At 44.0% G+C, this 27,978-nt stretch overlaps 2 protein-coding genes across 2 annotated transcripts in view; both read left to right on the top strand.

Moving 5' to 3' along the window:
* Positions 1-16,638, top strand: part of LOC106578703 (tyrosine-protein kinase Yes) — a 48,505-nt gene extending 31,867 nt beyond the window's left edge. The window contains exons 9-13 of the mRNA XM_014157819.3: positions 5,487-5,666; positions 7,085-7,161; positions 7,537-7,690; positions 10,951-11,082; positions 14,387-16,638. Coding sequence (XP_014013294.1) covers positions 5,487-5,666; positions 7,085-7,161; positions 7,537-7,690; positions 10,951-11,082; positions 14,387-14,595 — 752 coding nt within the window. The 3' untranslated portion in view covers positions 14,596-16,638. The remainder of the gene's footprint in view (positions 1-5,486; positions 5,667-7,084; positions 7,162-7,536; positions 7,691-10,950; positions 11,083-14,386) is intronic.
* A 518-nt stretch (positions 16,639-17,156) lies between these two features.
* enosf1 (enolase superfamily member 1) lies at positions 17,157-23,277 on the top strand. Its single transcript, NM_001140516.1, is given in 15 exon segments — positions 17,157-17,285; positions 17,435-17,537; positions 17,825-17,940; positions 18,053-18,139; positions 18,479-18,505; positions 18,941-19,013; positions 20,435-20,473; positions 20,684-20,766; positions 21,410-21,532; positions 21,624-21,758; positions 22,039-22,080; positions 22,203-22,332; positions 22,526-22,625; positions 22,760-22,841; positions 22,943-23,277. Coding segments are annotated over 15 exon segments (1,308 nt in total). The 5' UTR covers positions 17,157-17,204; the 3' UTR covers positions 23,030-23,277.
* Positions 23,278-27,978: the final 4,701 nt, after the last annotated feature.

Below are 27,978 nucleotides of genomic sequence, written 5' to 3'. Positions count from 1 at the left end.
AAACCATAGTATTTGTTCTGTCTTTTATAGCGGATTAAACTGAAATTGCAACCAACCCACAGTTCCTAGGCTGTCATTGTAAATAAGAATTTGTTCTTAACTGACTTGTCTAGTTAGGTGTAGGCAGGGCCATAAGTAAATAGGTCAACTGGGATATGACTAAATAATTAATCAGCGTGCAAATCATTATTCAGTATTAATCCAGAGAGGTTAGAAAAATTAGGTGTAGGCAGGGCCATAAGTAAATAGGTCAACTGGGATATGACTAAATAATTAATCAGCGTGCAAATCATTATTCAATATTAATCCAGAGAGGTTAGAAAAATTATCTAGCTCCTGTCAGGCTGTGCAGGGATCCAAATCAGCGTACAATGACAGCTTTGTTTTTAAGCCCTGAATTTCTAGCCCCTCAATATTGTTGTCGGATCTGACTTTAATAGCTAACATTTCAATGGCCATAATAAATAGATATGCCGATATTGGACAACCTTGTTTTACTCCTCTTGACAATTTATTACTTTCTGAGAAGTAGCCATTATTTATTATTTTACACCTGGGGTTACTGTACATAACTTTAACCCATCGTATAAGAGATTCTCCTAAATTCAAATAGTCTAGGCATTTATATATACATTTCGGGCGTGCCTTTTCAAAGTTAGCTATGAATACCAGGCCTGGTTTCCCTGATTTTTGTTGTTGTAGTGTTCTATTGTTTCCAGTACTTATATTATCTCCAATGTATCGTCCATGTAAAAACCTGTTGTAAATTACTATTGTAGCTGGAAATGGCAGATTTTTTATGGAATATCTACATAGGCATACAGAGGCCCATTATCAGCAACCATCAGTCCTGTGTTCAAATGGCACGTTGTGTTAGCTAATCCAAGTTTATCATTTTAAAAGGCTAATTGATCATTAGAAATCCCTTTTGGAATAATGTTAGCACAGCTGAAAACTGTTGTTCTGATTAAAGAAGCAACAAAACTGTCCTTCTTTAGACAAGTTGAGTATCTGGAGCATCAGCATTTGGGGGTTCAATTACAGACTCAAAATGGCCAGAAACAAAGAACTTTCTTCTGAAACTCATCAGACTATTCTTATTCTGAGAAATTAACGCTATTGCATGCAAGGAATTGTCAAGAAACTAAAGATCTCGTACAACGCTGTGTACTACTCCCTTCATAGAACAGCACAAACTGGCTCTAACCAGAATAGAAGGAGAAGTGGGAGGCCCCGGTGCACAACTGAGCAAGAGGACAAATACATTAGTGTCTAGTTTGAGAAACGGACATCTCACAAGTCCTCAACTGGCAGCTTTATTAAATAGTACCCACAAAACACCAGTCTCAACGTCAACAGTGAAGAGGCGACTCCGGGATGCTGGCCTTCTAGGCAGAGTTGCAAAGAAAAAGCCATATCTCAGACTGGCCAATAAAAATAAATGATGTTCAAAATAACATAGACACTGGACAAAGGAAGATTGAAAAAAAAGTGTTATTGACAGACGAATCTAAGTTTGAGGTGTTCGGATCACAAAGAAGAACATTTGTGAGAGAGACCAAAAACATGAAAAGACGCAGGAGGAGTGCTTGACACCATCTGTTGTCAAGACGACTAGCTATATTGAGCCTCTGCCATGTATATTTCACTAGGTCAGGATATTTAAGGCTCCATGTATCCACTAGTTCCAATATATTGATAATATTAGTAATTTCCTTAAGTGCATGAGGGTGATAGTTTGCAGTGTGATTTCCTTTTATGTTCCGTTGAGGTACACTATATATACAAAAGAATGTGGACACCCCTTCAAATTAGTGGATTCGGCTATTTCAGCCACACCCATTGCTGACAAATGTATAAAATCGAGCACACCGCTGTGCAATCTCCATAGACAAACATTGGTAGTAGAATGGCCTGACAGAAGAGCTCAGTGACTTTAACGTGGTACTGTCATAGGATTGCACCTTTCCAACAAGTCAGTTCTTCAAAATTCTGCCCTGCTAAAGCTGCTCCGGTCAACTGTAAGTGCTGTTATTTTGAAGTGAAAACGTCAAGAAGCAACAATGGCTCAGCGGCGAAGTGGTAGTCCACACAAGTTCACAGAATGGGCCGCAGAGTGCTGAAGCGTGTAGTGCGTAAAAATGGTCTGTCCTCGGTTGTGAAACTCCCTATTGAGTTCCAAACTGCCTCTGGAAGCAACGTCAGCACAAAAGCTGTTTGTCGGAGGCTTCAAAAAAGGGGTTTCCATGGCCGAGCAGCCGCACACAAAGCTAAGATCACCATGCGCAATGCCAAGCGTCTGCTGGAGTGGTGTAAAGCTCACTGCCATTTGACTCTGGAGCAGTGGAAACATGTTCTCTGGAGTGATGAATCACGCTTCACCATCTGGCAGTCCGACAGACAAATCTGTGTTTGGCAGATGCCAGGAGAACGCTACCTGCCGAATGCATAGTGCCAACTGTAAAGTTTAGTGGAGGAGGAATAATGATCTGGGGCTGTTTTTCATGATTCCGGCTCCTTAGTGAAGGGAAATCTTAACGTTATGGCATACAGTGACATTCTAGACGATTCTGTGCAGTTTGGGGAAGGCCCTATCCAGTTTCAGCATGGCAATGCCCCCATGCACAAAGCAAGGTCCATACAGAAATGGTTTGTCGAGATCGGTGTGGAAGAACTTAACTGGCCTGCACAGAGCCCTGACCTCAATCCCATCAAACACCTTTGGGATGAGTTGGACGCCAACTGTGCGCCAGGTCTAATTGTCCAACATCAGTTCCCAACCTCACTAATGCTCTTGTGGCTGATTGGAAGCAAGTCCCTGCAGCAATGTTCCAAAATCTAGTATATTTAGCCCCCCTGTACACATGGATCCTAGGGCTTTTAAGAGAGAGGGGCCCATTCTTTAAAAAGAGCACATGGTGACACCTACAGTACAGATCCAGATTCGCAGCCAACGTAATTTCGAACACATTTGCCACGTTTGTACCCCCCCCCCCCAGCTGATGGAGCTCGCATATCCCCTTTCGCCCCAACACCCACACAAGTGTCCCCCCATTTTGACACATCTTCCCAAGCACCTCTTTGCAGTCAGACCATTTGATTATTCTGTGCTGCCAGGGCCACAATAATATGCCCCCTCTCTGATTGTTCAAGTGCAACTCCCTCCCCATGGGTTACTGCAGCCAGTGTTGCCAGCACTGCTACTACCTGGGTGGGGGTACTCCACTGGAATTCCCACCTGCTAGGTGCGAGGTCATCAAGGTTCTCATTAGCAGCTTTGAGAAAATCCCATCTGGGGCTTTGGCTTTTGGTCCTACCCTGCCAGGCAGGGTCAGACTCTTGTGGGGGCGGTGCTGCTTTAGTGGATCTCAGACCGTGTTCACCTTTCTGTCATGACTGCATAGGCTGCTTGCAGCAGGCCTATAAAACAGATAAGGACTTCTCCTTAGTGGGTGGGTCGCTCAGGTGGGTGTCTAGGATATAGGGTTGGCACCGTTCGATCATGATAGGACAAAAAACAAACAAATTATATATACAGTTGAAGTCGGAAGTTACATACACTTAGGTTGGAGTCATTAAAACTCGTTTTTCAACCACTCCACAAGTTTCTTATTAACAAACTATAGTTTTGGCAAGTCGGTTAGGACATCTACTTTGTGCATGACACGTAATTTTTTCAACAATTGTTTCGACAGATTATTTCACTTATAATTCACTGTATCACAATTACAGTGGGTCAGAAGTTTACATACACTAAGTTGACTGTGCCTTTATACAGCTTGGAAAATTCCAGAAAATGATGTCATGTCTTTCGAAGCTTCTGATAGGCTAATTGACATAATTTGAGTCAATTGGAGGTGTACCTGTGGATGTATTTCAAGGCCTAGCTTCAAACGCACGCAGTACCTCTTTGCTTGACATCATGGAAAATCAAAATAAATCAGCCATGACCTCAGAAAAAACATTGTAGACCTCCACAAGTCTGGTTCATCCTTGGGAGCAATTTCCAACAGCCTGAAGGTACCACGTCTGTACAAACAATAGTACGCAAGTATAAACACCATAAGACCACGCAGCTGTCATACCGCTCAGGAATGAGACGTGTTCTGTCTCCTAGAGATGAACATACTTTGGTGCGAAAAGTGCAAATCAATCCCAGAACAGCAGCAAATGACCTTGTGTAGATGCTGGAGGAAACGGGTACAAAAGTATCTACAGTATAGCCATAGTAAAACGAGTCCTATATCGACATAATCTGAAAGGCCCCTCAGCAAGGCCCCTCAGCAAGCCACTGCTCCAAAACCGCCATAAAAAAGCCAGACTACGGTTTGCAACTGCACATGGGGACAAAGATCATACTTTTTGGAGAAATGTCCTCTGGTCTGATGAAACAAAAATAGAACTGTTTGGCCATAATGACCATCGTTATGTTTGGAGGGAAAAGGGGGAGGCTTGCAAGCTGAAGAACACCATCCCAACCATTAAACACGGGGGTGGCAGCAACATCTCAATACATCAGTCAGGAAGTTAAAGCTTGGTCGCAAATGGATCTTCCAAATGGATAGTTACCCCAAGCATACTTCCAAAGTTTTGGCAAAATGGCTTAAGGACAACAAAGTCAAGATATTGGTGTGGCCATCACAAAGCCCTGACCTCAATCCTATAGAAATTTTGTGGGCAGAACTTAAAAGGTGTTTGCGAGCAAGGAGGCCTACAAACCTGACTCAGTTACACCAGCTCTGTCAGGAGGAATGTGCCGAAATTCACCCAACTTATTTTGGGAAGCTTGTGGAAGGCTACCTGAAATGTTTGACCCAAGTTAAACAGTTTAAATGCAAGGCTACCAAATACTAATTGAGTGTATGTAAACTTCTGACACGCACTGAATGTGATGAAAGAATGTGATGAAAGAAATAAAGCTGAAATAAATCATTCTCTACTGATATTCTGACATTTCACATTCTTAAAATAAAGTGGTGATCCTAACTGACCTAAGACGGGGAATTTTTACTAGGGTTAAATGTCAGGAATTGTGAATAACTGAGTTTAAATGTATTTGGCTAAGGTGTATGTAAACTTCCGACTTCATCTGTATGTTTGTATATCCCATATCTGCGTAAAAGTGAAGACTCGCTCTGTCACAGTGGCATCCGCTCCTTCAGGGACTCAAGTCCTTTCTGCTACAGCTCATAACTTCATGTGTGTCCTCTATGTACCCAAATACACCCCGTTTATCACATTGTACCTATGACACACTGTATAACTCTATAAACAGTAGCCATACTGTAATATGTCAGAGTTTAAATCCCAAATGGCACCCTAATCCCTATGTAGTGCACTTTTGACCAGGCTGTATAGGGAATAGGGTGCCATTCGCTGAAAACGACCATTTGTTAACTCCTGTTTACACTATTATCTTTCTGGTACAGTAAGAGGTAGCATCATGACTCAAACATGACTTACTAACATTTTGTAATTCTATTCAGGCACTTGGAATGGCACCACCAAGGTGGCGATTAAGACCCTGAAGCCAGGCACCATGTCCCCCGAGGCCTTCCTCCAGGAGGCCCAGATCATGAAGAAGCTGAGGCACGACAAGCTGGTGCCCCTCTACGCCGTGGTGTCTGAGGAACCCATCTACATCGTCACTGAGTACATGGCCAAAGGTACACATCGTCATATGCACATATAGCAGACGCGTATAAATCACACACACATAGTATTGTACAGACACGCATGTGACATGGAAATCCATCTACATAGTTACAGGGGCAGTAGTCAGAGGGCTTGTTCGACATTGCAGGCGACTGCCGACTGACTAAACTACAAATTACCTTGCATCATAAATAACTACTCTTTATTATTTGTGGATCAGACAGTCAGTCACATTTTACCCAAAATGCTTCACGTCAGCAACAATGTGGAACAAGCCAACAGACATGGTTAGGTAGCAGGTACGCATGTTCATGACACCCACAGATGCAGTGATGTGTGTGACTGGCAGCATGGTTTTGAGATGTAGATCTACGGCTGATTTTAGGTGTGTAATTAAAAAGTTATAGCTAGAGCCTCTCTCCAGAAGGGTCCTTACACACTCACTCACACACACGCCTGGGGGAGGTGATCGGCTGACTGGCTCAGCTGGAGCTTGTTATACATGTGTGATGGAGTTGGAGAACCTGAAATGGAATTTAATACAAAGAAGAGAAAGCATGAGATTTGGACGTTAGTTGTTGCATGTCTCCGAAAGATCTTAGGGCGCAGAACTTGTGAGAAAGTTTGGAATCCGAAGTTTTAGATATTACGCCACAACACACACGTCATCCTATTAGAAGTATCCCGGCCAATTTCCTTAAATCATTTTTTTTTTTTAAATGTTATGGACGTTTTAATTAACGTACCCTACAGATTGAAAGTCCTTGGAAATCCCATGTGGGTTTTGGAGGCCCGGAGCAGAGATGTTTAATTGAAAACTGCAGCAGTTTTGTGGCGAGCTTTCATCTTTCTTGACTGCAATGCGTCTCCCTGTTTATTTTTAATTAGTGATTGAACACTAATGACTTATCCCTGTAAGTGGACTCAGTGACGTGTGTGTGTGTGTGTGTGTGTGTGTGTGTGTGTGTGTGTGTGTGTGTTCTAAATTATATTGCGTTGGTGTGTGTGTAGACTAGCCTAACTCATACAGGGGTGTGTTTATCCCATTGATGTCCCCTGTGACTCTAATCTTGGTTTCCTCTCACACTAAGGAAATGGCAATGTTTGTGCCCTAAATGACACCTTATTCCCTATATAATGTACTAGTGTTGACCAGTCACCAGGGCCCTATAGGGCTGTGGTCAAAAGTAGTGCACTATATAGGTAAATAGGGTGCCATTTGGGACACACCCTAAATGTCATTAAGAGCCATGTACCAAACATAGACACGCTGCTAGCTTCATCAATACCAAGGGAATATTTAAGATGTCGTATTTAAGAAGCCTTAAGTCACTATTTCTGTGGTGTTTTGTTGCCGCACTGTTGGCAACATTTACAGCACTCTCTCTCTGGTACAGTAACTGTCGTGTTGCTGATTTTGTAATTGTAGGAAGCTTGCTGGATTTCCTGAAGGAGGGAGATGGTAAATTCCTCAAGCTTCCCTTGCTGGTGGATATGGCCGCACAGGTAAGTCAAAAGTCAGACTCTCGGTAAACCACCATGTATGATTCCAAGTGTCTCGCCCATCAGTATCTCCACCTAAGGATACGTTTGGCCTCTTTTTGACTGCCAGTAGTACAATAAAAAACGATTTCTTCCTATCTCTATTTCCATCACCAGATTCCTCCCTCTTGTGTGTATCGATGCGTCCCAGATGGCACCCTATTCCATATTTAGTGCAATACTTTTACCCAGGGAAAGTAGTGCACTATATAGGAATTAGGGTGTAATTTAGGACTTAACCTAAGAAAGGCTGCTCCGCTCTGAGTGGGTCACATCAAATATTAACGTGGGCATCAGTGATGAAATGGAGTGTTAAACAATTTTTCTTGTTTTCCTCAGATCGCTGACGGTATGGCTTTCATCGAGAGGATGAACTACATTCACAGGGACCTCCGTGCTGCTAACATCCTGGTCGCGGACAACTTGGTGTGCAAGATCGCCGACTTTGGTCTGGCCAGGCTGATTGAGGACAACGAGTACACGGCTAGGCAAGGTTAGTAGAGCACAGAGTAGGCTTTAGCAGGATACCGTATACCGGGGTATTTGGAAATAGCCACGGGATGTTTCTTCAATACCATCAATATTGGTCAACTATTTATTTGAAGTTTTTTCAGTACATTGTAATATTTGTAGCTATTTTCAAAGTAAATACCTGCGGTCAACTTGTGCAAAGCGTTCTTATTTCACCTGTCACATTATTGTACATTATGAAGCTTACTTAGTTCCCCAGCACAGTTGATCCAGTCACGTGTTTGTTTGTAAATAGCACAACAGGAGAAAGCAGGAGCAGGTGAGTCCAATTGTGTATTGACAGGGGTCGTGTTTTATATTGAAAGTCTTATTTTTTGCTTCAGTAGAGTGATCAGAGACGTGCAACTATAGTTTTCCTTCACAGAAAATACATTAGTGCAACACATTCAACAGAAAGTAGCTTCATTTTCATCAGATGACAACAGAAGTGCAACGCTATTTGGCTGGAAGACACACAACTAAATGAGCTTACAATGAAAAAGCAAATACGATGCATGGCCATCATATTTCTAATGTTTAGGCCTGTCATAGAAAGAATGTAGCCAGCTACATTTCCTAATGTTTTGCTTAAAGTTAATCTTGAAAAGTACCGGAGATAAGTAGCTCCGTATCAGTCAGAGCGTTGTCTGCTAATAGAATGCCCATTAGGGAATTCTCATCCAAGTTTAGAAGTGCAACTTGCGCACAAAATTGTCTGATGCTGAGAAATTACAATAAGAAGCATTTTAGATCTGTGTTTACAAAACATAGCTAGATATTTCTTATGCATTTCATATTTTTTACCTGCGTGAAAACCGCATAATTCTGTGTTAACATGACCCCTAAGTTTAACTTGCTATCTAAGTAAGTGGCTGAATTATTACATTGATGGGGCATCATATTGTGCTAGCGTTTGAGAAGTCAAAGCCTTTTGGTTGAGTTATTTGTACAGCTGCCTCTGCTATCTTGATTTCCTTGCGTTTTTTTCTCCTCTCTGTGCTTGGTGGTCTCCTCCTCCTCCCTCTTCTCCGAGCAGAGCAGGCAGGCCGTTGCCCTAGTGACTCCAGACTCCACACAGACACAGCGTGTAGACATGCTGCTGGAGAGCCAGTACGGCATGCATCAAAACTTTGTTCATTTGCACAATGTCTCTCGTCTCTTGTTCATCACTAAGCTAAGGACTAAACTGGGATTAAACACCTCCCTCTGCAACTGGTTCCTGGGCTTCCTGACGGACCACCCCCAGGTGGTGAGGGTAGGCAACAACATGTCTGCCACACTGATCCTCAACACTGGGGCCCCTCAGGGTTGTGTACTTAGTCCCCTCCTGTACTCCCTGTTCACCCACGACTACATGGCCAAACATGACTCCAACACCATTAAGTTTGCTGCCGACACAACAGTGGTAGGCCTGATCACCGACAACGAGACGGCCTATAGGGAGGGGTCAGAGAACTGGCAGTGTGGTACCAGGACTACAACCTCTCCCTCGATGTGAGCAAGACAAAGGAGCTGATCATGGACTACAGGAAAAGGCGGGCCGAACAGGCCCCCATTAACATCAACGGGACTGTTGTGGAGCGGGCTGAGAGTTTCAAGTTCCTTGGAGCAGGTTTCCATCAAGGATCTCTCTGTACTTTGCTCTGTTTATCTATGCCTCAATCCTGACTTGTCTCCCAGTCCCTGCCTCTGAAAAACCCTCCCACAGCATGATGCTGCCACCACCATGCTTCACCATAGGGATGGTTCCAGGTTTCCTCCAGACGTGACGCTTGGCATTCAGGCCAAAGAGTTCAATCTTGGTTTCATCTGGTCTGAGAGTCTTTAGGTGCCTTTTGGCAAACTCCAAGTGGGCTAATTTTTTTAGCATTCTGGTAATAGATGCACAATGGTCTTTTAAGAAAATAACTCTGGAAATATATATATATATATATATATATATATATATATATATATATATATATATGGGAACAACATTCCCACCTCTTTCATTGTCAATAATAAACATTTATTGATGAAGAATGCTGAAATGCTGTGATTGAATAAAAATTGTTCAGAGATTAAATTACATTTAAATAATTATACTTTCTAACTGGTTTAAGTTGTTTAAGTTCAGACAAGTATTTTTCCATAAAAAAAGGTGTGGTGTGTGATATGGGATATGATATATATATCATATATATATATATATCATATATATCATACTATACTGAACAAAATTATAAACGCACCATGCAACAATTTCACAGAGTTACAGCTCATATAATAAAATCAGTCAATTCAAATGAATTTAAAATATATTTAGGCCCTAATGTATGGATTGATGCCCTCCCAGGCCCACATAGCCCTGGGAGGGCATAGGCCAACCCACTGGTTGGGCCTAGCTCTCCAATCAGAATGAGTTTTTCCTCACAAAGGGGCTTTATTACAGACCGAAATACTCCTCAGTTTCATCTACTGTCGGTGTGATTGGCTCATTAAATGTCATTATTGTAGGGCTCATAAAATGCATTGAATATATTGCTCATCAGGCTCAGGTAGCATCAGGTTTGGATGTTCATGCTGATCAAAGTTCTTTCTAATCAAATCCAGACATATTTATATCCTTTATAATGCTTTAGATTGACACTTCAGGTTTTGGTGGGAAATACCGGGTTACCCGGGAGAAAAGTTATTTATTCTCGGAATGGAACATTTGTATAATAGCGGGAAAATATTCAACCCTATTTCCTACCATGGTAAATTAGGCTAATGGCGAAAAGCAGATGGTCATATTCAATCTGATTAGTTGAGGTGAGTGAACTCTTTCTCAAGCTTCCTGCTGGTTAACCATTTAAGCCCAATGGTTTCAGCAGAGAAACAGGCGTTTGACATTAACACTCCTTTTTCCACTCTTAAACCTTTTGGAATGTGCCTTTTGATTTTTCAACCTGCTGTGATATATTTATAATGTAGGATTCTTTTTCGATCAATTACCTTGCAATCAGATCACACTTCAACCGTTAAAAATTAAGCTATGATCAATTTTGTTACGGAGGTCAATAGTGTAATTGTTATGGCAGACTTGAGTGTGACCTGTAATATCGGTCACTTCTCAGTGGTTATGGTACAGCTGTAAGGTCTCTGATGACCCCTAGTGGAAGTTAATGTTCTGTCTCCTTTCTGTATTTCCCCCTCTTCTTTCTCTGTCTTTCTCCCTTCCCACTCTTCTTTTATCTCGTCCCCTCCTGCTCTGGTTTTTAGGGGCCAAGTTCCCCATCAAGTGGACGGCTCCTGAGGCTGCTCTGTACGGCCGCTTCACCATCAAGTCAGATGGCTGGTCATTCGGCATCTTACTCACCGAACTGGTGACCAAGGGCAGGGTGCCCTATCCAGGTGAGAACACAGACAAAATTAAAAAACATGTTTGCGTCCCACATGGGACCCTTTTCCCTATATAGTGCATTTCCTTTGACTAGAGCTCATAGGGAATGGCCACTATGTAGGAATTAGAATGCCATTTGGGACGCAGACCCATAACAACAATGGCAGTCTGTGAGGCTGTCCATCTGGTTAAGATACTTCAATTGTATGATGCCTGAAGCTGGGAAGCAGATTTCTTGTGTGACTAGGAGGAGTAGTCATAGAAGTAGATGCCAGCGCAATGTAAACAAGGAAGTGACTAATTTGGTTAAAGCTGATCCGTCACAAGTCTTATTGCCTAGACTAGTTAATACTGTCCTAGGAAGTGGGCCAGGGGTGACACTGTCTGATTGCTGTTTTTGTCTCTGTGGGGTAAACACACACACACACAAGCTGGCTAAGATTAGAGGAGACCATCTGGTGGGATCTGATCCGGAGATTGAACACCACTCTTGTTTAGAACCATCTGTCCCAGACTGATCGAGCTCTGGGGAGAGGGAGAGAGAGGCTGGCAGGTGCTCTGAAACACTGACACACAGACACTAACCTTCAGGCCAGGCTTTGGAACCAAAATTATTTTCCAATCGTTTCATTCTGAACAGTACCATTATATATACACTGCTCAAAAAAATAAAGGGAACACTTAAACAACACATCCTAGATCTGAATGAAAGAAATAATCTTATTAAATACTTTTTTCTTTACATAGTTGAATGTGCTGACGACAAAATCACACAAAAATAATCAATGGATATCCAATTTATCAACCCATGGAGGTCTGGATTTGGAGTCACACTCAAAATTAAAGTGGAAAACCACACTACAGGCTGATCCAACTTTGATGTAATGTCCTTAAAACAAGTCAAAATGAGGCTCAGTAGTGTGTGTGGCCTCCACGTGCCTGTATGACCTCCCTACAACGCCTGGGCATGCTCCTGATGAGGTGGCGGATGGTCTCCTGAGGGATCTCCTCCCAGACCTGGACTAAAGCATCCGCCAACTCCTGGACAGCCTGTGGTGCAACGTGGCGTTGGTGGATGGAGCGAGACATGATGTCCCAGATGTGCTCAATTGGATTCAGGTCTGGGGAACAGGCGGTCCATAGCATCAATGCCTTCCTCTTGCAGGAACTGCTGACACACTCCAGCCACATGAGGTCTAGCATTGTCTTGCATTAGGAGGAACGCAGGGCCAACCGCACCAGCATATGGTCTCACAAGGGGTCTGAGGATCTCATCTTGGTACCTAATGGCAGTCAGGCTACCTCTGGCGAGCACATGGAGGGCTGTGCGGCCCCCCCAAAGAAATGCCACCCCACACCATGACTGACCCACCGCCAAACCGGTCATGCTGGAGGATGTTGCAGGCAGCAGAACGTTCTCCACAGCGTCTCCAGACTCTGTCACGTCTGTCACGTGCTCAGTATGAACCTGCTTTCATCTGTGAAGAGCACAGGGCGCCAGTGGTGAATTTGCCCATCTTGGTGTTCTCTGGCAAATGCCAAACGTCCTGCACGGTGTTGGGCTGTAAGCACAACCCCCACCTGTGGACGTCGGGCCCTCATACCACCCTCATGGAGTCTGTTTCTGACCGTTTGAGCAGACACATGCACATTTGTGGCCCACTGGAGGTCATTTTGCAGGGCTCTGGCAGTGCTCCTCCTGCTCCTCCTTGCACAAAGGCGGAGGTAGTGGTCCTGCTGCTGGGTTGTTGCCCTCCTACGGCCTCCTCCACGTCTCCTGATGTATTGGCCTGTCTCCTGGTAGCGCCTCCATGCTCTGGACACTACGCTGACAGACACAGCAAACCTTCTTGCCACAGCTCGCATTGATGTGCAATCCTGGATGAGCTGCACTACCTGAGCCACTTGTGTGGGTTGTAGACTCCGTCTCATGCTACCACTAGAGTGAAAGCACCGCCAGCATTCAAAAGTGACCAAAACATCAGCCAGGAAGCATAGGAACTGAGAAGTGGTCTGTGGTCACTGCCTGCTGAACCACTCCTTTATTGGGGGTGTCTTGCTTATTGCCTATAATTGCCACCTGTTGTCTATTCCATTTGCACAACAGAATGTGAAATGTATAGTCAATCAGTGTTGCTTCCTAAGTGGACAGTTTGATTTCACAGAAGTGTGATTGACTTGGAGTTACATTGTGTTATTTTAGTGTTCCCTTTATTTTTTTGAGCAGTATATTTTTCCGTTCCACTTTTCCCGACCAGCAAAATTCAATTCTGAACCGGTTTGAACCCCAAACCCTAACCCTTTCTGTTACTTTTTAAACCTCTGAAATCAACCTTTTTATTACATTTAGCTTGACGTTAAATTACTTCACCAATCAGTGCAGATAGAGCAGGTTGCTATGGAGTGTGCATTGTACAGACCATTGTAGGGCGCGAGATGCGACTGAAATTTTGCAGGTGGGGAGAGACGGAGGAAGATGCTTGACTTGAAGCGCTGGGCATCTTGTTGCTATGACATTCATTATCTGAATTAGACCCACAGAATTATACCTACTGGGGGAAAAAAAACATTTTAATCAATTTTAGAATACGTCTGTTACAAAATGTGGAAAAAGTCAAGGGGTCTGAAAAACCTTCCGAAGGTGCTGTATAGCATCCTTAACTAGCATTGAAAAAGTTGATCCATTCTTCTCTAATTAAAAATCTCTCTCCCTAGTTTCTGAATCCCGCTTGTAACATCAGCAGGCTACAGTAGACTATGCTTCGGAAGGGGAGGGGCAGGCAGCCTACACGCTCTGGCAAAGGTTTTCAGCTGGCAGACAGACAGTGGAATAAGTTTCTAAGTGACAGAGGGGTTTGCATAGGTGCTTTGTTGTGTTTTTGTGGGACTAGAAAAAAAATGCCTGTAACATAATATAATGTTATTAACCGGTTCCCATGCTTTTAAAATAATGCTTCTGTTCCAGAACAGTATATATCACTTTCATTACTGATTCTGATTCTGGTCCTTGAAAAATGTCATTGTTTTTGGTTCTGTTCCCTGAACCGATTCCAACCCCTGATTCAGGCCTCCTTTTTATTTATGCTTTTTGAGGGGGAGGGAGGAGGGGGGGTGTAATATAGTCTATTGGAGCGATGTCTCAATGGAATTAGATCACAGACCTAGATTTGTTGTGGATAATCTTGATTTTATTGCGTGACCTAACTGATACGGTTGACTGCAGAGTTAATGTAATGGACACTAAACAGACTGAGCCCCCCCCCCCCCCAGCTGTATTATTTATCTCTTTCTTTCCATTTCTCTCACTCCACCCAGGCATGGTGAACAGGGAGGTCCTGGAGCAGGTGGAGCGGGGGTACCGTATGCCCTGCCCCCAGGGTTGTCCAGACTCCCTCCACGAGATGATGAAGCTGTGCTGGAAGAAGGACCCCGATGAGAGGCCCACCTTCGAGTACATCCAGTCCTTCCTGGAGGACTACTTCACAGCCACGGAGCCACAGTACCAGCCTGGGGATAACCTATAGTCAGGCCTGGCCGCAGCGCAGCCCTGGACCCCTTCACCGTGCAAAGTATCCCTCCACCCAGGAGGAACAGACTCTGATACAGCATGGAGATTAAATGCTATGAATAATGTGCTTCAGAAAAGGCAACTGGAAGCTTGGTTATCGAGTTGCACAAACCACTGCTATCCTTGATGATAAAAAGAAATATGCTATTTTTTTTAATTTTTTTTTACACTAATTTTTACTGATCATTTTGTCTTTTTTTTATTTCAGGTACTACAGGTCTTAGTTTGTATGACTTTACTCCTTTTGTTCCTTTTTTTTTATTCCTCAATTTCCCACATGGTTATAATGATCATGTTCTTTTTCAAAGTGACCAATCATTCTGTTGTTGTTTCTAAAATCTTTGTTGAACTGTGAAAATACCACATGAGAGAGATGGGTAGGGGCCCTTGGAATAAGAGCTCTTCAAAATGGTGGATGAGAGAGAAGGATGTACTGTAAGCGATGAAAATATTGTCAAGTACTGTGGGAATATTTCAGTTAGGATAACTCAGTTCTGTGTTCAGTACATTTCATCAGTTCAACTGGAAATGCTTTTCTTTCTCCTGTGTTTTTCTGAACGATTGACTTGAGTGGCGCGGGTCAGGGACAGTTGCGTGGGTCCGTCTTGTCTGCTCATTTTCTATTTTATTTGTTGATTTTATTCTATGTAAATGAAAGAATAATTCATATCATGGACATGGTTCTAGGTTCATGTGAATCCTTCCCTTCGAGTCCTTCAGTTGGACATTTTTACAACACTAAGGCCATCATGTTGTGTCCCTGACAGACCATTGCTATGCCAAGTTAAATAACCTCTTTAAAGATCACTACAGAGTATTTTCTGCATATGTAGGAGTAAGATGAAGTTGCCCCTAAATGCTGATCTTGGTTAAATTTAGCATTTCCCCTACTAATTGTTATGGAAATGGAAGCTGATCTTAGATCTGTACCTAGGGGAAACTTCATCCCAGAGCAATATATCACTGTGAGATGGGAGAATATTCAGCTCTCTCCTTGCAAAGCCCACAGACCTGTAGATCACTAAGCTACATGCCAATATGTCTCGTCTCTGCACATATCATAGCACTACACAACACAAACTAAATGTTCACCCTCTTAGTTCCAGAATTTGAATTTGTTGATACAACCACCTGATTTGGCCATTACATGCCAGCAATAGCTTCTACACACCTATGTTAAAGAGGACTTGGCATTCTCTTTCACATACATGGAGAAGTCATTCAACAAACGTTCTCTTTTGGATTTTATACTTGACTCATCCTCACGTGTTTCATTTTCAGTTCTAAAAAGGGTTTTAAAAAAGTAACAATTTTGCCTTTATGGGAAAATATTGCCAAAGCACCTGAACTGTTTTATGTTGTCTACATGTGATTTTGTGTGAATGGATTTAATTCAGTCTACAGTTTCAGCCTAGATACAAAGAAGATGAGTTTTTAATTGACATTTTCTTTTTTATAAAGTTGTCATAACCAGTGAGCAGTCAGTTATTTTATTAAGACTGCAACACAGAGGAAGCTAAAAGGTCTTTTTAATGTGTCATGTCACATCAACAGTTGTCATTTTCCTCCTTTGTTTTTCTTTAAACTCATCAATTCAGTGATGCATTTGATTATGCATACTTGCATAGATGGGCAGAACACACATGGTCAGCTGAGGTTTTAAAGAAGGGCTTTGTACAAAGTTGTGAAATCCTAATTTTATAAATAAATTAAAAAAAGGACAGCAAAGACTAGAATGCAAGTCATAAAGTTGGTGGAAAGATAAATATCATTTAGATACTAATCTGTGGAATTTGTACAGTTGGAAAATTAAACATTTTAATGTGTGCTATTGGTTGAACTCGTTAGATTCATCAGTTTCATACAGACAGTTGATATCACGTTTTTTTTTAAAGACAGCTAAGACTAGAACGCAAGTTATAAAGTTGGTGTGGAAGTAATTATGGATGCTAATCTGTGGAATTTGTACAGTTGGAAAATTAAACATTTCAGATTTGAATGTGTGGTATTCTTTGAATTCTTTAGATGCAATCGTTTTATACAGACAACAGGAAGTTGATGTCACAATGTTAATATTATTAATATTATTCGCATGAATTCATTTTTTCCGGTTACATTGACGGAGATCTATTAAACTGACCCAGATTTACCTAGGCTATGGCCCGTCATGTGACCAGCTGTTAAGGGAGGCGGGCCCTGCTGAAATTGAACGGTAATCTGCATTGCACTGTCATATTGTCAACAATGCTACGTTTTTATCAAAACCAATAACTTTTGCATGTGAAAACACCGAATCCTACTCATTACTCCATGCGCGTCACTGTTGCCGTCGGACAGAACGGAGCACCCGGTTCGAGCCTAAGAGGCATCCGGTTCCAAATAGATTGCAATCAACGCCAAACTGATTCACCCGGTTGTAGCCAGTATGATTGCATAAAGTCATGTGAGAATCACACTTTTCCTACGCGGAAAGGCATTTCAACCAATCGCAGTGAGCGTTACTCTATGTTGAGCAAGCGATAGTACACTGGCGGGCTAACTTTCCTGTCAAAAAGTTTGCGCAAAATGCATAAAAAAATTGTAAGGTTGACTGTCAGCGATGTCAGATTTCCAACGTCTTTGGAGCAACATGGTTCAGACGCAATGGTACGTACATCAATGCAATGAATGCTTTCTTGCAGAAGTTGCAGATAAAAGTTATTTCTGCAGCACTTTCTTTATTCATGTCACATTTTCCTCAACCTATGGTAGGCCTAAGGATCATATAGGAAAATATACACTTTTGCTTCTTTCAGCACACCGACCCGGACTACTCTGTCGCCTATGTTGTCATCGAAACTGATCAAGGAATGCATGGATATGGGTTGACTTTTACTGTGGGGAGAGGCACAGAAATTGGTAATATTCTTGATCCAACGTTCACCATTTTAATGTGTTATAGTTGGTGGGCTTTGTTTAGTAGTCTAAATACATGTGTTCCACAGCTACATCTTGTGGTAATATGTGTAAACACAACACAGTCTGGCTTTGTATGCATAGATGCAACCAGAACAAAGGTGCTCCCAGATCTCTAAATGATTATGCATTACTTGCTAGTTGTCCCAATGTGAACCTATCTGCCAGTCTGAGGATAATACTGTGTACTGTCTTCAAATGAGTAACATTTGTCCCTTTAAACTGTGCAGTTGTGTGTGCTGTGGAAGCCCTGTCAGCCCTAGTTGTGGGGAAATCTCTAGAGGAGATTGTGAGTGACTTCCGTGGATTTTACCGTCTCCTCACCAGCGATGGACAGATGCGATGGGTGAGTGTACACAGCCACTCCAACACAAACTACCCTAATCAATCCAAACTGAGTAACTAACCTTCACTGAAAGATGTGTGTAAGCAGCTCTTTTCCCCCGGTCTTGTGCCAGATTGGACCAGAGAAAGGAGTCATTCAGTTGGCCACTGCGGCGGTCCTGAATGCAGTATGGGACCTCTGGGCACGGTCCGAGGGCAAGGTGAGACATTGGAACCCTGTCCCCTATATAGTGTGCTAGTTTTGACCATGGCCCACATTGCCTCCTCAGCAATTGTTGCAGTCTGAACCTTGTAACTGATTTTATTTATTTTTCAAATGAATTGAAAGCAGTAACCCCTCAATGTATTCTGAACATATTATAGGACCAAGAGAATGAACTCAAAATGTTTTTCTTTACATTTTTGGTTGATTTTGGAGATGAGGTTTTCATCAGACAGCGACACTATGGATGTTAGTGGACCAGGCATGCCAAGCAATCTAGCAAGACGTTTCATATGTCGAGATACTGCTGAAATGACTGTTGTCCTTTTGTCAACAGCCACTGTGGAAGCTGCTTGTTGAAATGGTAAGTTGCTGATATGGAGAGGTTTTTAACTTTACTCTTGAGTAAAGCATCAAACTTAAAGAAGTTTTATTTGACAATCAAATCTGTATTTTGGATGTAAATGGCATGTTCTAGAAATGTCAAGACAGAAACTTACCCAAACCAGCGATTGACATCCTCGTTCTGTAGTATGTGGGCTCGAACAAAAGCTACAAATGCGTCTTTTTAGAAACGGAAAAGCTCTCAGTATAGCGACGCAGGTCTTTAGATGTGTACGTATGAAATTGTTGTACCGAACTTTATCCGCAACGTCATATTCCATTTTTGTGCGACGTTGTAATATGACGTTGCGGATAAAGTTTAGAATGACACTCTGTAATGTGTACATCTTGGAATGTGCTGTAATCAGACACGCTTTAGGATGAAGTAGTGTATGTACTTGTGTTCTTGCCTCAGGACCCCAGAAAGCTCATCTCATGCATTGACTTCAGATATATCACTGATGCCCTTACTGAACAGGAGGCGCTTGGTATGTCTTGCTGAACACTGTCCATAATATGTTCCTCTATTGCCAGAAATGGCCATCTGCACTCTGGTTTAACAGGATCACAAGGTAGTCTACAAAAACCATTATCTTTGCTCTGTGTGTTCTCTCTCGCTCTCTCTCTCTCGCTCTCGCTCTCTCTCGCTCTCCTCGCTCTCTCTCGCTCTCTCTCGCTCTCTCTCGCTCTCTCTCGCTCTCTCTCGCTCTCTCTCGCTCTCTCTCGCTCTCTCTCGCTCTCTCTCGCTCTCTCTCGCTCTCTCTCGCTCTCTCTCGCTCTCTCTCGCTCTCTCGCTCTCTCTCTCGCTCGCTCTCTCTCTCGCTCGCTCTCTCTCGCTCGCTCTCGCTCTCTCTCGCTCTCTCTCGCTCTCTCTCGCTCTCGCTCGCTCGCTCTCGCTCTCTCGCGCTCTCTCTCGCTCTCTCGCGCTCTCTCTCGCTCGCTCTCTCTCTCTCTCGCGCTCTCTCTCGCGCTCGCTCGCGCTCTCTCTCTCTCTCGCGCTCGCTCGCGCTCTCTCTCTCTCTCGCGCTCGCTCGCGCTCTCTCTCTCTCTCGCGCTCGCTCGCTCGCTCTCTCTCTCGCGCTCGCTCGCTCTCTCTCTCGCGCTCGCTCGCGCTCGCTCGCTCTCTCTCGCTCTCTCTCGCTCTCTCTCGCTCTCTCTCGCTCTCTCTCGCTCTCTCTCGCTCTCTCTCGCTCTCTCTCGCTCTCTCTCGCTCTCTCTCGCTCTCTCTCGCTCTCTCTCGCTCTCTCTCGCTCTCTCTCGCTCTCTCTCGCTCTCTCTCGCTCTCTCTCGCTCTCTCTCGCTCTCTCTCGCTCTCTCTCGCTCTCTCTCGCTCTCTCTCGCTCTCGCGCTCGCTCGCGCTCTCTCTCTCTCTCGCGCTCGCTCGCGCTCTCTCTCTCTCTCGCGCTCGCTCGCTCGCTCTCTCTCTCGCGCTCGCTCGCTCGCTCTCTCTCTCGCGCTCGCTCGCTCGCTCTCTCGCTCTCTCGCGCTCGCTCGCTCGCTCTCTCGCTCTCTCGCGCTCGCTCGCTCGCTCTCTCGCTCTCTCGCGCTCGCTCTCTCTCGCGCTCTCTCGCTCTCTCGCGCTCGCTCTCTCTCGCGCGCTCTCGCGCTCTCGCGCTCTCGCGCTCTCTCGCGCTCTCTCGCTCTCTCGCGCTCGCTCTCTCTCGCGCTCTCTCGCTCTCTCGCGCTCTCTCGCGCTCTCTCTCTCTCTCGCGCTCTCGCGCTCTCGCGCTCTCGCTCTCTCTCGCGCTCTCGCTCTCTCGCGCTCTCGCGCTCTCGCGCTCTCTCTCTCTCTCGCGCTCTCGCTCTCTCGCGCTCTCGCGCTCTCTCTCTCTCTCGCGCTCTCGCTCTCTCGCGCTCTCGCGCTCTCTCTCTCTCTCGCGCTCTCTCTCTCTCTCGCGCTCTCTCTCAGATATACTTGTGAAAGCTCAGACGGGGAAGCAGCAGAGAGGTAAGCATACTTAAAGGGCCTGAGAGACATTAATGGCTTTGATAAGTGGAGTTTAGTGCATGTAATTGCTCCTCCTTGAACACATAGACATATGAAGTGCTTACGATCTCATAATATACTCCGTACTGCTATTTATAAAAATGTATCTTCCTCTAATCGACTATGCATTTTATTAATGAAGTGTGTTGATGTGAATGTATGACCTCTCAGTGGACCAGATGCTGAAGGAGGGTTATCCTGCCTATACCACCTCCTGTGCCTGGCTAGGATACTCCGACCAGCTGCTGAAACAGGTCTCCTCTCATACACATGCTGTGCATTGGTCCGAGTACCAAATGGCACCTTATTCCCTATGTAGGGCACTACGTTTTACCATGCCCCATAGGGAAACAGTATATACAGTGTGGTCTTAAATTGACACCCTTAATAAAGATGAGCAATAATTACTGTATTAAATAATTAAAATACTGAGCTATATTGAATGCAAAAAAAGTGGATTGTTTTCTATACTAATACAATTTCTCAGTTTAACAAGTGATACTTTTTTTCTTCTCAAAGATAGGGGTCAAAATTGACACCCCTGAATACTATTATGAATAAAGGAGTCAAAAGTGTAATGACTACATCAAGCATATGCAGTTCGTTTTGGCTGTTTCAGATTATTTTATGCCCAATAGAAATTAATGGTAAATTGTGTGTCACTTATTTTAAATAAGAATATAATGTTTCTAAACACATCTACATTAATGTGGATGCTACTATGATTACGTATAATCCTGAATGATGAGTGAAAAAGTTAGAGGGTCAAAGATCATACCCCCAAGACATGCTAACCTCCCTTGGTAATGGTGAGAAGTTAGCATATTTCGGAGCAATGGGTGTCAATCATTTCGGACCCCACTGTATGGCAGTCTGTATATCTCTATCTTCCTATAGTTGTGCACCGATGCACTAAATGATGGATGGACCAAGTTCAAAGTGAAGGTGGGGGCTGACCTAGAGGATGACATTCGCCGGTGCAGTCTCATACGGCAGATGATTGGACCCCACAACACACTGGTAAATCTGTAATGCCGTTGGATTCAGTAAACCTCCTCATGCACAGGATTGGATCAAATCATTCTGCAGCCAATTGTCTTCTCTGTTTCAGATGATTGATGCCAACCAAAGGTGGGACGTAGGCGAGGCCATAACCTGGGTGACCAGGCTGGCTGAGTACAAACCCCTGTGGATCGAAGAGCCCACCTCCCCTGACGATATCCTGGGACATGCTGCCATTTCCAAGGTGATGAAGGAAGGATCTGAGGCCTGGGCTCTTTCTCAATTTCTTTATGATTCCTCACATCCTTTTTCCTCACCTCCTTTTCAGCTGTATTAGAGAAGGTCCCAGGTCCCTCCCCTTGGACCTTTTTCTCCGATGTGTTTTGAGGAGTCAAGGAGATGGGATGTGAGAAATTGAAGAAGCACAAATTGAGAAACAGTCATGGATTCAGAATACAAGGTTATTCTCCAAGCCTTGATGCTTGTTTCTGCTTAAGTTTCACATTTCTGTTCTGCCATTGCAGGCCTTGGCTCCGCTTGGCATTGGCGTGGCCACAGGAGAACAGGTTAGGACTCACTGTGTCAGTGTTACTGACTCATTGTGGTGTTCAGTGTTTTACACTAGCGGTATCAGTATTTAGTCAGTTTAACTGATATGTGATAGATGTTGTTCTTGTGGCCCCTCCAGTGCCATAATAGAGTGATGTTCAAGCAGTTCCTTCAGGCGTCAGCGTTGCAGTTTGTCCAGATTGACAGCTGTAGACTGGGCAGTGTCAACGAGAACCTAGCCGTGCTGCTCATGGCCCACAAATTCAAGGGTAAGACATCAGCGGTCATATTCATAAAGCATCTCAGAATAGGAGTGCTAATCTAGGATCAGATTTGCCTTGTAGATAAGATTGTACGGATGGGTGGACTTGATCCTAGATCAGCAGATGCTTGATGAGTATGAGCCCAGCTGTGTGTCTCTGTGCCGGTGCTGTGTGTTTATCTTTTAATCTATTTCCCCAGTGCCTGTGTGTCCTCATGCTGGAGGTGTTGGACTGTGTGAGCTGGTTCAGCACCTGATTCTCTTTGACTACATCTCTGTGTCTGCCAGTCTTGACAACCGGTGAGTGGACATCCCAGCCCGTCATTCTAAACCATTCAATCTACAATTACATAATATAATTATTTCATTTGGTTATAACTGTGTAATTATTTGAGCTGTGGTCAGGTGCTGAAATAAAATCTGTTCTTTCTCAGGATGTGTGAATTTGTGGACCACCTCCATCAGCACTTCAGAAGTCCTGTTGTGATTCAGAACGCCCACTACATGCCTCCCAAGGTATGGTTTAATCAAAATGATCTGGTGTTGTGGTCATTCATTTAAATTCTGTGGATCTTTTAATTCTTGCCCATTGTTTCTGTTGGTCATTGTTCCATCAGGATCCAGGCTACTCCTGTGAGATGTTGGAGTCGTCAGTGCAGACACACCAGTACCCTCAGGGGCAAGTGTGGAAGAACCTCCAGTGACGGTACGGTGTCGTGGAGGAAGCCGAGCAGTTAAAGTAGATTTTTCAACCAAACACAGAAGGTTGCCCGACAATGATATTCTTAAGCAAATACATGAATTTTTCAATGGTTGCTTATCATTGCACAAGATGAAATTATTTCACTTTTGTATGTTTCTAACAGGGATGTTTGTGCCAATAATCAAGCTTTAACTAAATGTATACATTCTTTATTTACCAAATTCCTGTGATTAAAAACCATAAAATACACAATTGAATCTAAAAAGGCAACAGGTAGACACTGTACTGTACGAGAATATTTCAATCAAAAGGAAAACCTCCACCCAGATATTACACTGAACAAAAATATAAACACAACATTTAAAGTGTTGGTTTCATGAGCTGAAATAAAAGATCCCAGAAATGTTCCATATGCCCCCCCCAAAAATTGTTTTGTGCACAATTTTTTTTTTTACATCCCTTTTACTGAGCATTTCTCCTTTGCCAAGATAATCCATACACCTGACAGGTGTGGCATATCAAGAAGCTGATAAAACAGCATGATCATTACACAGGTGCAGCTTGTGCTGTGGACAAATGGCCACTAAAATGTGCACTTGTCACAATGCCACAGATGTCAAGTTGAGGGAGCATGCAATTGGCATGCTGACTGCAGAAATTTCCACCAGAGCTGTTGCCAGAGAATTGAATGTACATTTCTCTACCATAAGCTACTTCCATCATTTTAGAGAATTTGTTTGTACGTCTAACTGGCCTCACAGCCCCAGACCACGAGTAACCAATCCAGCCCAGGATCTCTCTGGCTTCTTCACCTCCGGGATAGTCTGAGACCAGCCACCCGGACAGCTGATGAAACCGTGTTTGCACAAACAAAGAATTTCTGCACAAACTGTCAAATTGTCTCAGGGAAGCAAATCTGCTTGCTCTGACCTGACTGCAATTTGGCGTCACAGCAGTTTCAACTGTACCAGGCGGATGACGTGTATGGTGTTGTGGGTAAGCAGTTTGCTGATGTCAACATTGTGAACAGTGACCCGTGATGGTGGGGTTATGGTATGGGCAGGCGTAAGCTACAATAAATGAATAATTACTTTTAATCGATGGCGATTTTAATGCACAGAAATTTATTGACGAGATCCTGAGGCTCATTGTCGGTCCATTAATCCGCCGCCATTACCTCATGTTTCAGCATGATGCATAGCCCCATGTTGCAAGGATCTGTACACAATTACTGGAAGCTGAAATGTCACAGTTCTTCCATGGCCTGCATACTCGGACATGTCTCCCATTGAGCATGTGGATGGTCTGGATCGACATGTACGACAGTGTTCCAGTTCCCACCAATATCCAGCTACTTCGCACAGCCATTGAAGTGTGCTGCACGAGGCAAATGAAGGGTGGTCCTACCAGATACTGACTGGTTCTGATCTATGCCCCTATTTTATTTTATTTTTTTTTCCTTACATGAGCTATACTTCAGTAAAATCTTTGAAATTGTTGCATGTTTTATTTTGGTTCATTGTAGTTAATTGAAGCCCATTTAAACTGCCATCTACATTTTGATAATGTGGTGGGGATTGTAGTCTATGATCTTAGTCTTCTGCACGGAAGTCATCTATTTTCTCCACCGTCCGAATGAGCTTTAGCTTGGGGAAGGGCCGTATCTCTCTGGAGCTGTAAGGGAAGAGTCATCACGTTTGGGCCGCGGCCAGACATTTTGTGTCAGAAAATTATGGATTGAGCCAATGGTTTTGCAATGGGAGTCATCCGTTGACGGTTAATGGACGACAGGATGTCAAACGCACAATATGTAGACCTTTGTGCGTTTTGCAACTAGTCCGAAAATAGTTGAACTTTTGATGGACAAATACAGAATGATGAATGTGTATTTGTTTTCATGCGTCTGTGTGGCCATAGCTTTACACACCTGTCACTGCAGTGTGTATATCTCAGTTGTCTGTCATGAACCTACTTTCACCAGGCTGGAGGGAGAAAGGCAGGTATGAAATACCTTATTTTACTACCCTGCTTTTATTATAGACTGGGTATTACACTTAAAAGATCATCCTTTGAGTTGAAGGGAGGGTAGGGTGTTAGCGAATAGGGAATTTAAGCTTGTGTCTGCCCCACCTCCAAGTCCTGTGATGTGGGCGATCATGTAGGTGAGGATGGCGTAGCTGGCGATGTTGAAGGGCACTCCCTGGCCCATGTCCCCCGAGCACTGATACAGCTGGCACGGCAGCTTCCCGTCAATTACGTACAACTGACACAGGGCATGGCAGGGGGGGGAAGCGCCATATGGTCTGGGAACAACACAGGCACAGGTGTGTGAGCAATACAAACCAACGTTGACTGTTGGTGTATACACAATGAAGTCATAAGACTGTCAGATGCCTTTGAGGTTCCACGCACACATGATGATTCTTCTGGATTGTGTCAACTTTCTGTAGTTGGTCCACACCTTGTCCTGTGTAATCTATAAGGGAAGTATTATCCATGAAAATTAAGCACTAGTTACATTTTTTGAATTGAAACACTATCCTACAATACCATGTCAGGGTGTGGCGTACCTGCGTGCATATTTCTGTATTCCGCACCATAGTGCCTCCACTGGAAACTATACACTGGTCCCAGGTCTCCCTCATCCCGGTCTCTGAACCCCATCTTGTCCAAGAAGTGTTGGGACCCGTATGCATCCCAAATATTCACCCCTTTCTCTGAGTGCTCCTTGGCATTTGTTGAGCCCTACAGCATACACACACAGAACCAAGACCTGTCAACTTCTCTGCCCCATGTATGGTATGGAGCACCACCTACTGAATGTGGTATGCAAGTGTGTAGGCAGAGCAACAATTCAATGCATTTTAGCTAACACACAAGTGTGGATTATTTCAGAGGATATGGTTTCATTCTTACTTTAATAAACCAAAGTAGTTCGAGAATTCCTTTCCAGAAAAACCCTTTTCGTCGTCAACAAAGGAAACTGATCTGGAATGATAAACATTTGCCAGATGGCGCCGACAGAGATGGTCGCCTCGCTTCGAGTCCTTAGGAAACTATGCAGTGTTTTGTTATGTATTATTTCTTAGCTTGTTAGCCCAGAAAATGTTAAGTGTTATTACATACAGCCGGGAAGAACTATTGGCTATAAGAGCGACGTCAACTTACCAACATTACGACCAGGAATATGACTTTCCCGAAGCAGATCCTTTCTTTGGACCACCACCCAGGACATTGGATCTAATCCCAGACGACGACCCAAAACAACGTTGCCGCAGAAGAGGTAGATGGAGCGGCCTCCTGGTCAGACTTCGAAGGCGTGTACATCACCCACCGCTTCCGAGTATATTACTCGCCAATGTCCAGTCTCTAGACAATAAGGTAGACGAAATTAGGGCAAGGGTTGCCTTCCAGAAAGACATCAGAGATTGTAACCTCTGTTTCACGGAGACATGGCTCTATCCGTATATGTTGTCGAAGTCGGTACAGCCACCAGGTTTCTTCATGCGTCGCGCCGACAGAAATAAACATCTCTCTCGGAAGAAGAAGGGCAGAGGTATTTGCTTCATGATTAACAACTCATGGTGTAAGAACATCATACAGGAACTAAAGTCCTTTTGTTCACCTGACCTAGAATTCCTTACAATCAAATGCCGACCATATTAAGAGAATTCCCGTTGGTTATTATCACAGCCGTGCATATACCCCCTCAAGCAGACACCATGACGGCCCTCAAGGAGCTTCACTGGACTATGTAAACTGGAAACAATATATCCTGAGGCTGCATTTATTTAGCTGGGGATTTTAACAAAGCAAATTTGAGAACACGGCTTCTTATATTCTACCAGCACATTGATTGTTGCGCGGGCAATACACTGGACCACGAGCAATACACTCAAATTTGCTACTCTAACTTCCGCGATGCATCAAAGGACATCCCCCGCCCTCCCTTCGGCAAATCCAACCACGACTCCATTTTGCTCCTACCGCCCTATAGGCAGAAAATCAAACGGGATGTACCTGTGACAAGAACCATTCAACGCTGGTCTGACCAATCGGAAATCAAGCTTCAAGATTGTTTTGATCACGCGGACTGGGAAATGTTCCGGGCAGCCTCAGAGAATAACTTCGATCTATACGCTGACTTGGTGAGTGAGTTTATAAAGAAGTGCATTGGAGATGTTGTAACCACTGTGACTATTAAAACCTACCCTAACCAGAAACCATGGATAGATGGTGGCATTTGTGCAAAACTGAAAGCGCGAACCACTGCATTTAACCATGGAAAGGTGACTGGGAATATGGCTGAATATAAACAGTGTAGTTATTCCCTCCAAGGCAATCAAACAAGCGAAATGTCGGTATAGGGACAAAGTGGAGTCGCAATTCAATGGCTCAGATACAAGACCTATGTTGCAGGGTCTACAGGCACTTACGGACTAGAAATCCAGCCAAGTCACAGACACCGACGTCTTGCTTCCAGACACAATAAACACCTTTGCCCGCTTTGAGGATAATACAGTGCCACCGCTACGGCGGGCCCCCCTCTCCTTCTCCGTGACCGACGTGAGTAAGACATTTAAACATGTCGCAAGGCTACTGGCCCAGACGGCATCCTTAGCCGTGTCCTCAGAGCGTGTGTAGACCAGCTGGCTGGTGTGTTTACGGACATATTCAATCGCTCCCTATCCCAGTCTGCTGTCCCCACATGCTTCAAGATGGCCCCCCTTTGTTCCTGTACCCAAGAAGGCAAAGATAACTGAACTAAATGACTGACTACCGCCGCATAGCACTCACTTACGTCATCATGAAGTGCTTCGAGAGACTAGTCAAGGATCATATCACCTCCACCTTACCTGCCACCCTAGACCCTCTTCAGTTTGCATACCGCCCCAACAGGTCCACAGACGATGCAATTGCTATCACACTGCACACTGCCCTATCCCATCT

Source organism: Salmo salar, chromosome 19 (assembly GCF_965601325.2).
Source record: "Salmo salar chromosome 19, fSalSal1, whole genome shotgun sequence".
Classification (NCBI taxonomy): domain Eukaryota; kingdom Metazoa; phylum Chordata; class Actinopteri; order Salmoniformes; family Salmonidae; genus Salmo; species Salmo salar.
This window is presented reverse-complemented; position numbering and strand designations above follow the sequence as displayed.